This window comes from Ornithodoros turicata, unplaced genomic scaffold, assembly GCF_037126465.1.
Source record: "Ornithodoros turicata isolate Travis unplaced genomic scaffold, ASM3712646v1 ctg00001091.1, whole genome shotgun sequence".
Classification (NCBI taxonomy): Eukaryota; Metazoa; Arthropoda; class Arachnida; order Ixodida; family Argasidae; genus Ornithodoros; species Ornithodoros turicata.
Genome location: NW_026999464.1, coordinates 1 through 14,469, shown reverse-complemented (window position 1 = coordinate 14,469; position 14,469 = coordinate 1). Strand labels below are relative to the sequence as shown.

Sequence of the window (14,469 nt, the reverse complement as noted above, 5' to 3'; positions counted from 1 at the left end):
GATGAAACGTCTGAGTAAACCTTGTTATTTTGTTATGTTAAGTTGGAGTTCTCTACTTTTTTGTCTAGTACGGCTTTTGGAGTACTTTTGCATAAAGATGCAGGTCATGAGAGGCACGTAAACCCTGCTTACATTGCTAACCTGTCTATCACAAGACATGTGAAGGGATTGCCAAATTAAAATTCAATAATACAAAAACGATTCTGAAATACATAATTCCAATAGAAGGGAGAGTAAACATTGGAATACCAGGTAAAGGTAAAGCACTGAAGTGTTGGCATTCTTCTGATGTGTATGATATACTGCTCTATTTAACCCATGACATATATGTTGTCAAACATTAACTTCTTGCATTCAACATCAAGATGCTGTACCTATTCCATCTAAGCGACTCGTCTTTACACGGACACGTGGCACACCATTTTGGCACAAAGATTTGATATCTCTGCTTGTTGGACATATCAAGCAAATACTGTGCCAAAATTGTGTTACCTACATGACATACTGCTTTGCTGAGATATGTTACGGAAGAAATACTCCTGAAGCGATTAAAGGAAGTGCATACGAGTACATATGCTTTGAAAAGTTGTTCCAAAGTTCCAAGTGTTGAATTGGCAAAGCATTAGTCATCTCATAACAAAGTGATGAAAGAAACTAGTGAGAAATGCGAAGCCGCAAGCACTGTTGCATGGCCATGTTCACAATGGGCAATGACGCTTTTCACTTTGCATACCGCGGACTGACTATGCTCAATGAGTGGTTTGCAGTATCTATGATTGATGTAGGCCATGGCAACTACCGATGCACTTTGCAGAGTGTGCAATGATGTCTTTTGTGAACGAGACAAACCTTAATATATTCCCATGTAATTTCGATCCTACAATTAATTGAGTTGAGAGTTTCAGGTATTTCAGTGTGCACCTCTCTTCTGATATTTAGTGGGAATCACACATTAGTTACGCATCCTCTAAGCCTCTTAAAAAAATTGTCTTCTTGAAGTGGACACGGAAACTACTTTTCGCAGACAGTACACTGCTGGCATACAAAACCATTGTACAAAGTGCCTTAGAAACGGTACAAATGACATCATACTGTTCATCATAAAAACAAATGACATCATACTGTGCAACAGTGCCACCAATTTGGTACAGTTGAGCTACGCTCAAAGCTAGGGGGGACGAGTTCGCATCAAAAAGGCACGGTCTTGAGGGGATTATGGTGGTCTTTGACAGAGCACGCGACTTTCGGTCCTACTTTTCTTTCAAGAGGAGGCAGTGAACAAGTCCCCATTCGTGGAACCCAGCCCTCCCCTTCTGATTTGTTTCGGTATCAGTCTGTCTACCAATGTCATGATGACATTTATATTCTGTTGAGTTTCTTACATGCTGTCCAGGACATATATGTAGGTAGATAGGTATGCCAATTTTTTTTTTATTACTACCCTTTTTTTGTAGTTTGAATCCCTCGAAAAACCATTCCACAGCACCAGAACACAAAGGCTACATAGTGACCCAGTTTCACCAACCTTTTCACCATCTGAACTAAGATGAACGGTCATTAAACTATCTGCTTCACCACATCACCGATGGAAAAAAAGAAGTGTCTGTTAAGTGTCTGTTCGAGGATTGGCAACCCTTGATATTGGTTCAGTTAACCAGAGTTGGTGAAACCGGGCCTATGGAAGTCACCGAAACATTCGTCACATCACAAACCAAAGTTTGTAAAAAGAATTGAGTGCTAGCATGAAGTTTTGGCAATTCTGAGTAGCATTTAACTGCTGCCTATGTAGCTGCTGCATAATTACAAGTAATTCAGAAAAAGTAGTACAAAATTTGAGGGTACTCTACTCTATCTTCCTCTGCATGGTATTGGAAACTGTGATGATTCCAAGTGCTCATCGTCTTGGCCCAGATTCTGTAGCAGGTTTATCAGCCATTTGTGTTCCTATTTGTGGTCCTGTGGCAAACTAGTCACTCCACCCACATACCAGCATTCCTAGGTTACACATACCATGTGGTTGATATACGAAGAGGGGAGTCAAGTCCTGTAGATCGCATAAACAAAATACAGAAACCGACACTGAAGATTTTTGTTTAAGTTTAATTTGAACAAGGTTTCGCATGGAGGTCCACGCTTCCTTAGGTCCTACCCGAGGAAGTGTCGGTTTCTGTATTTTGTCTGTATCATGTAGTTATAAGAGTGGTTTGAACCACCTCACAGAAGTTGCAGATGCTGTTCATCAACTTTATTTTGAGATGGACAGAGAGTTTCATTGCCTGGGGCGGTACTCTACCCCATAGCTGCTTGTGGTGTGAGGAAGGAAATAATGTCCCATGGAGTCCAAAATTGCCAAATGAGCTTCGAGAGCAGGCATTCGTGGGCTCGATTTAGCTATAGGCCAATAAATTTTAGAGAGAGGGGCAGGAGTTCAGATTATTGAGATCTCAAAATGGCAGTTTGGAAAGCTCAGTAGTGTGGGCAATGACAAAGAATATACTCTGGATCTTCTACAGCACTGCAGTGACAGCACCTGAGAAAGTCAACTTGCCTCATGTGGTAATGACACTGAGCTGTAAATGCCCCATTCAGTCACAGTGCACCACACTGGCGAGAAGTGTTTTGTGGCATCCAGAAACCAAGCTCTGGGCCAACATTGCTCAGTATAGACTGGACGAAAACGTCAGTTGTCCATTGACAGGAGCACTATTTAAACAATCCATTGATATGTTGGTGAACGAGATCTGCTTTCTACATGACCAGTAACATTCCTTTGCTATCTTTCACTGTGATTTAATTAAACACATCCCTCATGTGACGGCGTTCCCGGCACAGTTTTACCTTGCTAAACCACTTTTCGCGGCCCTTATCAAACATAACATAGCGGTTCTTCGTAGGCCGAGGCCGAGGAAAGCAAGAGACGTTTCCATGATGTTTGCCGTGATGTACGTGATTACCGTCGTGACATATGGTCGACACAGCGGTTTTGCGGTACGCTTTATATGTTGCCTATCGTGGTCATTTTTCGCTACCAGATTGCCTGTCCAAAACAGCTACGACTGCATCAATGTCACTTCACCAATGAATTCCTTCATAAGTTCCACGCGCGTGTTAGCACACCAAGTCGTTACACGTCTGAAAAATACCTGACGAAATCGGCAGAAGAAACATATACTTTATTAGAGCTTGCAGTGATTATCCTTTTTATGGAGCACATCACGCAACACCATACAGCTCCGTCGTTACTCCATTTTCTCTAATAGCCTCGTCTCCAATGGTAGCCGAACGGCCGAACCTCTGAAGCGTTATTTTCCTAGTATTCATACGCATAGTTATTTACGCCTCTAACTTAATTAAATTAATGAATAATTGAGAGATACATGCTGAATACCACACATAACTGCATAAAGACTCGTTATTCTGGAGTGTGACCTTCTTAAACACTGATTTTCTCACGTCAAACCATGCTTAAAGGGACTATCGCATCCGGAGACATGGGTAGGAAATGGTTACGAGAATGGTTGGCATCATTCGACAATTCATTTCATCAATTATCTTGGCTAGAAAATGTTCCTGTAATAAATAAACGAGTTTTTTCGATCAGCGAAACATCGGATGACGTCACTGTGACGAAGGCTTCAACAGAACCAATGCGAGGTCGGCGCACCGCCGGCGCCGCTCCCCCATTTTCTCTCGGGGATATCGTCTGCTTTGTACATATGGCGTCGTGCATGTCTCTGTGTATGAAATAACCAATTTCCTCGAAAGTGCTGTGAGTTTCGCTCAGTGGTGAAATTGCAACATGTCTTCGAGTTCGGGAACACGTTGTAATGTTCCTGGCTGTAAAAAATCGTCTGGTGCGAACCCAGAATTGACATTTCACGGGGCCAAGGACAGAGACACGAAACGAAAGTGGGAAGCAGCAATCGCCGGCAGTCTTCCTGTCGTGGCAGAGGAACTGCATGTTCGGCACGTTTGTTCGTCGCATTTTGCCGAAGAGGCGTACGTGGAATCGGACTTATTGCAATTCCGTATGGGACTGTCAGCCAAACGAAAGAGACTAAAGCCCGATGCTGTGCCCACATTGTTCGATGAGCAAATGGAAACCACCGACGTGCCGGATGAGCAGGTAAGCATTTGTTTTCGATTCATTTCGAATGAAGCCCTACAAAAGTGTGGTGTAGTGATATAATAGCTCACGAAGTGCCTCCATGTAGGCGATCGGGATCTAGGTGACTCAATGTAAACACACTACACTCGGAGTGTAATCACGTACAATAAAGGGGAGAGTATATCCTACCAGATGTCGGTTGTGCTGTTCGGCGTATATAACAAAAAGTACGTACGGAAGTACATTTTTTCACGCTCTATCCGCCGATTTGAGCCATTTGTTTCTGCAAATGCGCGCCAGAAAAAGTACACATGAAACACCGCGACCGGCAGTGATGTACCAGACACTCCTAGCCCCCACCAGCACCCTACGTATTTTTTTTTTGGCGACATCCCTCTATAACTTGCATTATTCAGATTCACTGTTTCTCCTGTGTCTTTCTTTGCTCATGTAACCCAGCATTTTTGTGAACTATAGCAACGTCATTTTTGTGAGCTAGTGAGAGCAAAGGAGGCAGGTTTCCAACAGAATAACTATTAGGCATTACAGTTTTATGCATCATGTCCCACATCAGGTGCTCAATTTCTGTCACAGGTGGAGAGAAGCGGCTTGATGGAATCTGCTTCAGGTGGTGAGTACAAGAAACTTCCATTAGGGAAGTCCGTGTTGTACGGTTAATGAAATGTGAATTCTGATTTACACTGAATGTTCATGTTGTGAAACCGGCAGCGTATGCAGGAGTATCAGCCTCTACAAGTGGTGCAAGTGGGAGTTCAGTTCTGCAGCACATGACAGCCACATCATCAGAGGATGGTATGCTTTCCAGTTCACCTATCACAGCTCAAACAATAAGACTGTAAATTATGTACCAAAAAAGAACTGTAAAAACAGACATGGTGGTGGCAGAGTTTTGCCTGAGGGTGACACTCTAGCATCTTACAATATAGGGTACACATATTTTGAAAGGTGGATGCAAATAGTCCACCACCCATCTAGCAAGTCACGTTTTGCACTCAGTCCGATGAAAAAATGTGCCACACCTGAAACTTTTGTCCAGCACTAAGTGTAGCTGAGCCTACAGCTATGCAGCTTGTCTTAAGAAAATACAGTAATCAATAATGTGCCCATGATGACAATATTCATACTATACAATATATACTACAATACATATACTGACAATATATATATACTGTGTGTTTGCTTAATTTTTTAAGTTCTCGTCCTGGATGAGCTGCCCCTTCAGCCTTTGGTTCCATACCAGACTGTCAGCCAATATGGCTTTTTGTACACTTTGGTGCCACAGAAACAACGCTTGAAGGGTGGAAAGACGGCAAATAAGAAAACACAGACAGCTGTTCCCACTGCAACACTTGGTAATTATGCTTCAAAATGTATTGTGCTTCACAAATATGTTTGTGTTTCTTATGCAGTGTAACTATACGTAATGAATACTTTGGTTGCTTCCGTCATATTGCCTAACTGGTCAGGTGGAGAATTCCGTCATGAGTATATGAAGTTATAAGCCAAAACACTGTTGCACTTATTATAAAGGAGCAGTAGTGACATTGAACCAAATTAACTGCTGTGTAAGCTTTCAAAGAAATTTGTGAGAAACATGAGCTCAACATGCATTCGTATCATCCTTTTTTAAGCATGTATGTTTTTCACTTGTGTGTATGCAGCCACTCAAACAGGCATCCTCATGCCAAGCAGGGGAACTCAGACAGCTGTAACCTTCCCACCCACTGGTGCACTCTCCTTTACATCCTCACAAGTTGCAGCAGAGTGTCCAGAAACCAGTGGAGACAAAGGCGCAGCTGTTTCTTTAGCAGAGGCTTTGCTGCCACATGATGACGCAGCACAGCTTTGTGTTGTCCCACTGGAGCATGCTAGCCTTTCGACGTCACCGCCTGGTGGCCGTACCTCTACTCCAGTGCCTGTGGACTTAGACACGACGGATGTGTCCACATGGTATGGGCAGTATTTTCTTTTTCAACATGTATTCAGCTTTGTTGTTATTTCTGGGAACTTTGTTTGGATAGGTGTACATAAAAATGACACTGTGGCATTGTCTCAGCAGAGATGAAAAGCGCTTGTGATGAAGGCAAATTAATCTGTTTCACTTGTGCGTACAGCCCACCTGACCCAAAGGATGTGACATTCCAGTTGTCTGAAACCGCAGAAAGCTCAGACACTGAAGAGTAAGCTTGAGATCATGAGGTAAATAGAAACTTTGAGAATTTGTTTTCTTTTCTTGCAGTGAAGGAGACAAGATGTTGCAACCACGAGGGCTTTCAAAATCTCGTGGGCATCAAACGTAAGTGAAATATTTTGAAATATTTCTCAAAGCTTGTTCAAGACGCTGGTAGCATAATAATCTAAGAATTAAAAATTTTGGTTGGCTTTCCAGACCAAATCCAGATGAGCGATTTTTCCTGGTGGCACAATCCAGTTTGAAAGAGCTGCTAACCCAGTGCCCCTATTGTGGGACCGATGATGTTGACATCAACACCACAACAAGGGGGACATGCTTGAAAGCTGTCATGCGTTGCAAGTGTGGGAGGGAACGGTCTTGGCACAGCCAACCTTGGCTGGGGGGCCGACCTCTGGGGAACGTCCTGGTCTGCTCTGCAATCCTCTTCTCAGCTGTGAACATCTCAAAAGCGTTTAGGATGTTTGAGCTTATGAAGATGGCAACACTTACAATGTCTCAGTACTTTCGAACGCAGAAGGAGCACCTCTTTCCTGCTGTGAATGATGTGAGTCCTGTGACGTGACGTATGACTTTGCTGTGACATGCCACACAGAGTGGGATAAAAGGGGCACGTGATATGTTTGCGTTGAGTGTATGGCCCCGATTTTTCCTGCTGCTTAGATTATTGGCTGTGTCTTGAGTTCCCTCAGCAAATAGTCAAAGTAAAAAGTAGAAAGAACAACTATTTTTCTGTGATTGTGCTATGATCGTATAGTAAGAACCTCCTTTGGAGGTGCTTCAATCAATTGCAAATGCAATGCTGTAGGGCAGGCAGTCTAGTACGGTTTTGGCTTTACCACTATTTCTCTGACAATCATGGGTCATCTAACATGTGTACCCAGGGTTCCTCAATTTGCACTCATCCGAAAATGTTTTTAGGTCTACCTCATGAGACAAGCAGAGATCCTTGACCAGCTTCGGCCACTGCCCCTGACCCTTGCCGGGGATGGCAGGTGCGACTCACCCGGCCACACTGCATTGTATGGCACCTACACGCTTCTGGAGACTGCAGCCAACCGTATCGTGCACTTCGAGTTGGTTAAGGTACCTCAAGTTGTTTTGTGGACACCAGAAAAGTTTTGTGACAAAAGTTATCATGGATAAAAAAGCACCTACAATAGAAGAGCTTGGTCATGTTACATTCTAATTTGGGAATTCAAAAGTGACTCGCTTTTGCCTAATTGTCTAATGTGAAGTGTGGATACAGCAGGCTGTAGTAGGACGAGGGGGGGGGATATATATTTATTGAAAGGAAAGAGGACGAGAGGACGAGACTAAAGTGCCCCCAGGCAAAACTTAGAATGCACATATGAAATGCTACATTCAGTGACCATCACTTATTGTAGTGCAATAGCATGGACGACAGGAAAGACTGTCTATAAATCAAGCTTAGTCAAAACGATTAATTACTATCTATTACAGAGTATTCACTCGTAATGAAATTACTCACAAATTGCTTGGAAAAATTAATAAATTACTTGACGCATTACTCACAAAAGTATCTCATTAATAGTATGGCAATTCGTTGTAGTGCCTCACATACAATGTCTGACCCTGACCTTTCCTCCTATGCAGTCTACTGAGGTCAGCAGCAGCAATGCAATGGAAGCCTATGGTTTACAGAAATGCCTCGCCTTTCTCGAGGTACACGACATGACTGTGGACACCTTGGTCACTGACCGCCATTCTGGCATCAAAGCCATGCTAAGGCGACTGTGCCCACACATAAAGCACAGATTTGATGTGTGGCATGTTGTCAAAGGTGAGTGGTGTAATTTTCTGGAGGGAGTTTTATGTCACACGTGATAACATCCAACAGGAGTCAAGAAAAAGCTCTTGGCTCTCAGTCGCTCAACGAAACACCAAGTTGTGCAGCTCTGGATTGATAGCTTGACGAGACATGCTTATTGGTGTCCGCGTACAAGCGGGGATGATGGGGACCTATGTCTTGCAAAGTGGGTGTCAGCAGTTAACCACATTGTTGACATCCATGAGCACGACAACCCATTGTACCCGATTTGCTACCACGGCGCACTTTCTGAACCACGCAATGGCTCAGAGAAGGTAAACACTGACATTTTGCAGTTTGTAAAACATTATATACAGAGTAGCGAAGTAATAAAAGTTTTCCTTACTGACACTTATGGGTGAAATACACCACAAATTCCAAAATCATACAACAAAATTAACACAATTGAAAACAGAAAAAAAATATGTTGCACACCTTATACTGCAGCCTCATTCCCATTCTCTGATCCACGATCTCGGTGGTGATAAGATCTTGAGTATTATTTATCTCTTATTCTTTACGCAGTAAATTCTTTCTTCTGCCTTCAGCAAGGGGACAAGAGAGACCAATTGGTTTAAAATTTACTGAAATGAAATGTGAACATAGGCACACACAATGATCCTTCCTTGCATCAAGTAATTATTGTGAGTACTGCGTGCCAATAAGGATAAACTTTTATATGTGGCTCTCCTGTATTCATATTAATGTATCGGTAGTTGTTATTGAAAGCACTGTTATCCAGCACATGCCCCTTTTTCTATTTTTTTTTTACCTGTAGTTTGTCGTTCGCAGTATATTTGAAATTATCACTGCAGAAACGTAGGGGCTGTAACCTTTCAGTGTACATGATGAACATTTCAAGTACCTGACAACACACAATTGTAGACACAGAGACGTACAGGCGAGTCCAGGACATCCTGTTGTCACCTGCACTCCTGAAGGATATCCCATTCCTGTCCTCACAAGAGCAGACATATGGATTGGAGGCCTTCCACAGTGTCCTCATCCACTTCCTGCCGAAGTCCTACGCTTTTTCTGACGAGGGGATGGTGACTAGGTATGAAGCGTATGGACCCACGAGCTAGGAGCCAAGTCCAGCACGGTGACAAAGGGTATAATAAGAATGTAATGTTCTCCACTTGTAGGACACAGTTGGCGATCATCCACTTCAACGAGAATGCAGACCGTGTCCAGTTGGAGAGGGAAGGCGCGAAGCAGTACCGTCTCAAGGCATTGAAGGTTAAGAAGACGTGGGTGGCTGTACCTCTGAAGGAGAGTGCTAGCTATGGTATGTGCTGGTTGCATGCATCATGAATGAATCAATGTTGCAGTCGTTGAGTTTTAGTTTTATTTATTTGCCAACAAATTACCACACTCCCCAGTTACACCAACGCTGGGTAACTTTGAACCGAGATCAAGGGTTGCTAAAACGTAAAGTTAACACACAATTCTTTCTTTACAAATGCTAGATGGTCATGTGATGAACGTTTCAGTGACAATGACTCTTTTTAGTGATGAACAGTTATGTGTTAAATTCAAGTTAAGGGACCAGAGATCTTGGTTGAAATGTAAATTGACGTTGGTGAAACCGTGCCTTCGCAACTTTCAGACAAGTGAGATAGGAGTAATATGGGAAAGGAACCTTCCTGAAATCCACTGTACATGTTACAAATATTGAGTTCCACAGTGAGATCAAATATTCAAATCTAGTATTAATGTCAGATCATTGGGCAAGGAATATCCCTCTGTCCATAAACACTTTGCTTCACCATTACCTATTTTTGAATTATTCAGCTGGGAGTGTCTCATCAAACATCCCGTTCAATGGGGAGCAGGGCAATTTTCAGTGCATTGATCAGATAGCTTTCGTGCCAACTCCCATCTTCTTATTGGATAGGTTATGCATCAGCCTTGATTGCTGAGGTGCTGACACGCATTCAGGAGCACAGAAGGGAGTCTGGAGCTGTGGCAGCTCTGCCAACGCGGTCATCAACATATGGTGAGAGGCCAAGCTTTACAGAAGCAGTCGTGAAGCATCAGGCAAGGTTTGTGCACACTTTTCCTACCATATATTGCTCACATACTGTCATGGCTTGATGTTGTTATATATTGTGAATTTTTATTTTTAGGTTCCAGAAATGAGGCTCCCACCTGCATCACACACTGAACGTTGAAACTAAGCTAAAAAAAGGCCCTTTTCAGGGCCACCACAAGGTTTATGCAGAGACAAGCGTTGCGTTATGAACCCACCAAAGTGCACATTATTGTTTTTGGTCCAGCTGCATACACTTTTCTGAATTGTGTTGCTGATTCAAATGAACTGCTTTTTTTTTAATTCCTTCTGTGGCTATTAATAGCATCTAATGAACTATATGCGCACCTGTGTGACTTTTATTGGAATTCCAGTTACAATTTCAGCGCACAGAGGACACACTAAGGATTCAAGAATATGGTGGTATCGGGCTCCGATATGCATATGATGGTAAGTTTTTTATCTTTGTCTTAAATCTGTGTTTTTACTTTTTTCAGCACATCGAGCTCGCACTGCTCGTATGGAAGAAAAGATCCTGTTACCATCCTGTCAACATGAACCATAATGCCAGCTCCCTACATAGCAACTGAAAATATAGCAAGAATGAGGAAATAAAATGTACTAAATACAATCAGTTCTTGTTCGAAATGTTTAATATATGGATCAGGTTCAGAAAGCTTCCATATACACAAAACTGTGGCAATACACACACCGGCAATAACTCTACCCTCCATTTAGAAATAAAGCATAAATCTAGGCTAAAGGAAAAAAAAGCATAAGATTTTTTTTCTTTGTAAACATAGGTGAAAAACATCGTACAAAAGAAACCTCGCTATGGTGAAGCTGGATACACTATTCAAAATGTGTATTGCACCAGTACTTGTCCTCATTGTGGTTTGTACTTCCAAATGATTCTCAATGAAAATTGTTTACACATTCCAGTATGCGACCTAAGTCTGTACACTGCTCTTGAAGTGAAACAAAGGGTCCAAACCTTCGGAACTGTGCATGCACATGTATGACGTACAGTATGACCTGCTCAATAATTTGTGACTTCGCTCTGCAACATTTCTTCACCATGTGTGGTTATGGAAAGCAAACATCATGGAGGTGAAAGATGGAAGTCACTGAAAAGGTTAGCCAGCAGTAGGACCCAAACCCACATCTTCTGGATTACTGTGACTGGTTTGTCCCTTCAGATGACGCACCCTGGAAGTCGCTGAGAAGGCGTGTTAGCTCAATTGGCAGAGCCCTGGACCAGTAATCCAGAAGATGTGGGTTCGAGTCCTACAGCTGGCTAACCTTTTCAGTGACTTCCATCTTTCATCGTTAATTTCTTAGGCAACTTGAGGCCTTGTATGTGATTGTCCCTTCTATGTTGTTCCAGTCTCAGAACATCAGTTCTCTCTTGATCATGGAGGTTTTGATTGTGTATACAGTTACATCTTCTAATAGCAAAGCACCTTACATGAACATGCGCAAACAACAATGACACTGATGAGTCCTAAAATGAAAGCGCGTATAATTAAAGCTCTAACGTGTCCAGAAATTATATTTAAAGCGAGCGACAAAAGAGAAACGACCGCTACTTTTCAGCTACTTCACTAAGAAACAGGTGCTGCTAGTGAAGCAGTACCTGTTTCTTCAGTAAGAAACAGGTAATGCTTCCACTAGCAGCTCCAGTTTCTTGGTGAGGTAGCTCAAAAGTAGCACTCGTTTTAGATAAAACCTCTGGACACGTTAATTAGAGCAAACACCCTGCTGCACGAGTTGAATTTGAAAGGTGTTATGAAAAGTGAAGTATGTTACAATATATGACACATGGGAGATATGCCTGGTGTTACTCGTAGTATCCCGTATATGAAACTGACGGGAACGACGTCCTGATTCTTCGAACAGCACATCCTGGAATCTGCCTTCGGTTTCTTATCCCAAGGTATCCATGAATCCATGTTGTGAACGCGCAATACGCGCTGTATCGGAGACGTCTGTGTGAAACAATAATAAAGGAGACAAAATATTGATTTGCTTGACTAAGAGCAGCAAACTTTTAGTAACACACATCCATGTGCTCGAAACGAAAGTGGCACGAAATCACGACATTTACGACGTATGAGAAGTTTTAGACACAGTACCTATTGTCAGATGGCTCGAGAACACGCATGCGACGGTCGTCGCGGCAAAACACTGGTGCATAAACAACCAGGAGCTCCCTCCGCAGACAAATGTCATTGAAGAGTGGGTGATCGGTGATACAATTGACCCCGGCACCCTCGCAGACAGCCGACACCCGATCAACAGAACTGCAGCACCGGCGTTCATCGGGTTCCACTGGACTGCAGCGAGTGCAGAGGCATCTGTCATTTCCAAGTGGACAAATGTCAAAATGCTTAACAGTGCACAATCATCATGAGATATGATATGATCGGGATATGGCGTACCTGAAAGTGTCGTCGCTATCGGACGGCTCGCTTTCAAAGGCTGCACCTTCACCTGCAGCAGGGTCAAGTGGTAGAGGGTCTGTGGAATAAGGGTCGTCGTCGAGCACAATTTCTTCGGAGTTGTAGTCCTCAGAATCGCTTGGACGCGACGCGACGTCACTTTCGTATTCCGACGATTCCGACATTACGCTTGGTGTCTGCTGGCCGCTTCGCATCCAGATGCCCCGCGGCCCCACCGATCAGCTGTGCGGGAAGAAGCGCTCTCATTGGCGCTGTTGAGCGTGACGTTATCAAGACGTTGTGGAGAGACGGTGGAGAGGGACCTCATTATGCGTCGTCTGCTCTCTCGATGTATTTCATTAGATTGCTCAGCATATACGCGACCTATTCACTTGGGGTTTTCGCTGCCCTTGTCAGAGGGCACTGAGAAATATTGTGGTACTGAAGTTTCGGAATCGACCGAGATGGATGCGATAGTCCCTTTAACACTGGACTGCATAGACCCATTGTGATTTATTTTGACAGCTTGAATTTGAAAGGATTGGAATTTGAAGGGTGGATTTCTTAGCGTGGATTTCAAAAGTTTTATTATTAAGAGTGGGTAACAGGGTACATCCAGTCTGACGAACCTTTAGTTGCAGCGTTTGGTAAAAACGAAGACCTACGATGAGTCATGCGCGTCCACCTCTCTGCGTACCACATTCGCGTCGACGCAGTGTACTACGTAACTCGCACCACAATGTCCACATGTTACGTTCCAGTAGCCGACGTTCCTTTCGTGTTGTGCCTTGTAGTTACGACCAGAATTTCTGTTACTATGAGGTCCTCAAACACACGCAGATGCAGCACAACAGCAAGGCAAACCCGCCACAACACAACATTAAGCAGTGTAGGGAAGGAGCAGAGGAGCCGACGCTAACGCCATCTAGGTGTTCAGATTCAAATTACGCTGTCAGATATTTCTACCAGCGACGTTCTATCAAATTAACCGTCCATCACTGAAACCATCACTTTGTTTTGAATTGTAAATCACACATTCGAGCTTGAGTTATTACTACACCTGTACCGGCTGCACTTTTCTATTTTTTGTCCCAGACATGCATAACAGATCCTGTCTTGACGTTCCCTCGCGCGCCATATCGCGCACTGGGAAGCGCTTAGCGATTTGGGCGGACCCGGTGCTTAGCGATTTGAGCGCGCTGGAGAAAAGTGACGAGAATAAAGCAAAAGCGGAGGCAAAATGCTCGGTGGAATGAAAACCCCTGATTCGTTTTTAATGCTAATTGAGCTTTCTTTGGGAGGTTTCAAGCAGTTCCAAAATTTCCTGGGTTTGTTTACTACTAAAGAAGGCAAATCAATGTTAAAGTACTTATGCTTTGTGAACTTTAATCCTGATGTATATTCACGGTTGGCTTCCGTGTGCTTAGACCAAGCTTGAGTTGTTTTACTTTGTCTAGCAGTTCTAAACAGACTTTTTTTTCTTGTTTAGCAGTTAGCCGAGACGATTTGTGAACCAAGGTGCAATACAGAAAGAGTTAATGCGGACTTTGGGCACGTGTAACTTCTCGGGGTGACGAAGTGCATCACTGAACAAAGCCCAGTTTCCCCAACTAAGCGAGATGTGTACTCACTAAGGAACTATGTGTTGTGCAGGGAAGTGAGGCCGCAGTTTATAGCAGAAAAGTTGGCTCTGTTACAGGCACTTATTAGTTTAGTGCTGTGTTCACGTGGTAGAGGGCGATGAGAAGATATATTTAAAAAAATGGTTTGTGGCCGCTAAGGCCATCGAATACTGATAATAGAGATGTATCATCAGGGTGCTGTTAGCAGAAGGTCCAAAAAAGA

General features: G+C 43.3%; 2 protein-coding genes and 2 long non-coding RNA genes across 4 annotated transcripts; all 4 read left to right on the top strand.

Annotated features, from left to right (window-relative positions):
• The first annotated feature begins 3,799 nt into the window (after positions 1 to 3,799).
• Positions 3,800 to 6,207, top strand: LOC135376441 (uncharacterized). The gene is made up of 6 exons (XM_064608941.1): positions 3,800 to 4,126; positions 4,703 to 4,739; positions 4,838 to 4,921; positions 5,323 to 5,481; positions 5,791 to 6,088; positions 6,186 to 6,207. The coding sequence occupies exons 1-6, from the start codon at positions 3,800 to 3,802 to the stop codon at positions 6,205 to 6,207; spliced, it is 927 nt and encodes a 308-aa protein (XP_064465011.1).
• A 40-nt stretch (positions 6,208 to 6,247) lies between these two features.
• LOC135376432 (uncharacterized) lies at positions 6,248 to 6,550 on the top strand. The gene is made up of 3 exons (XR_010417688.1): positions 6,248 to 6,309; positions 6,369 to 6,425; positions 6,519 to 6,550. It is a non-coding gene; the product is annotated as an uncharacterized LOC135376432 (long non-coding RNA).
• Positions 6,551 to 6,565: 15 nt separating this feature from the next.
• LOC135376435 (uncharacterized) lies at positions 6,566 to 8,729 on the top strand. The gene is made up of 5 exons (XM_064608934.1): positions 6,566 to 6,867; positions 7,242 to 7,406; positions 7,938 to 8,124; positions 8,182 to 8,426; positions 8,700 to 8,729. The coding sequence occupies exons 1-5, from the start codon at positions 6,652 to 6,654 to the stop codon at positions 8,727 to 8,729; spliced, it is 843 nt and encodes a 280-aa protein (XP_064465004.1). The 5' UTR covers positions 6,566 to 6,651.
• Positions 8,730 to 9,299: 570 nt separating this feature from the next.
• Positions 9,300 to 10,825, top strand: LOC135376433 (uncharacterized). Its single transcript, XR_010417689.1, has 3 exons — positions 9,300 to 9,439; positions 10,049 to 10,196; positions 10,281 to 10,825. It is a non-coding gene; the product is annotated as an uncharacterized LOC135376433 (long non-coding RNA).
• The last annotated feature ends 3,644 nt before the right edge of the window (positions 10,826 to 14,469 follow it).

Coding starts and splice junctions, on each gene's coding strand:
- LOC135376441 (XM_064608941.1), top strand. CDS start 3,800: ATGTCTTCGAGTTCGGGAACACGTTGTAATGTTCCTGGCTGTAAAAAA. Junction 4,127..4,702: donor CCGACGTGCCGGATGAGCAG/GTAAGCATTTGT, acceptor TTTCTGTCACAG/GTGGAGAGAAGCGGCTTGAT. Junction 5,482..5,790: donor TGTTCCCACTGCAACACTTG/GTAATTATGCTT, acceptor GTGTGTATGCAG/CCACTCAAACAGGCATCCTC.
- LOC135376435 (XM_064608934.1), top strand. CDS start 6,652: ATGCGTTGCAAGTGTGGGAGGGAACGGTCTTGGCACAGCCAACCTTGG. Junction 8,125..8,181: donor TGTGTGGCATGTTGTCAAAG/GTGAGTGGTGTA, acceptor AACATCCAACAG/GAGTCAAGAAAAAGCTCTTG. Junction 8,427..8,699: donor CACGCAATGGCTCAGAGAAG/GTAAACACTGAC, acceptor TTCTGCCTTCAG/CAAGGGGACAAGAGAGACCA.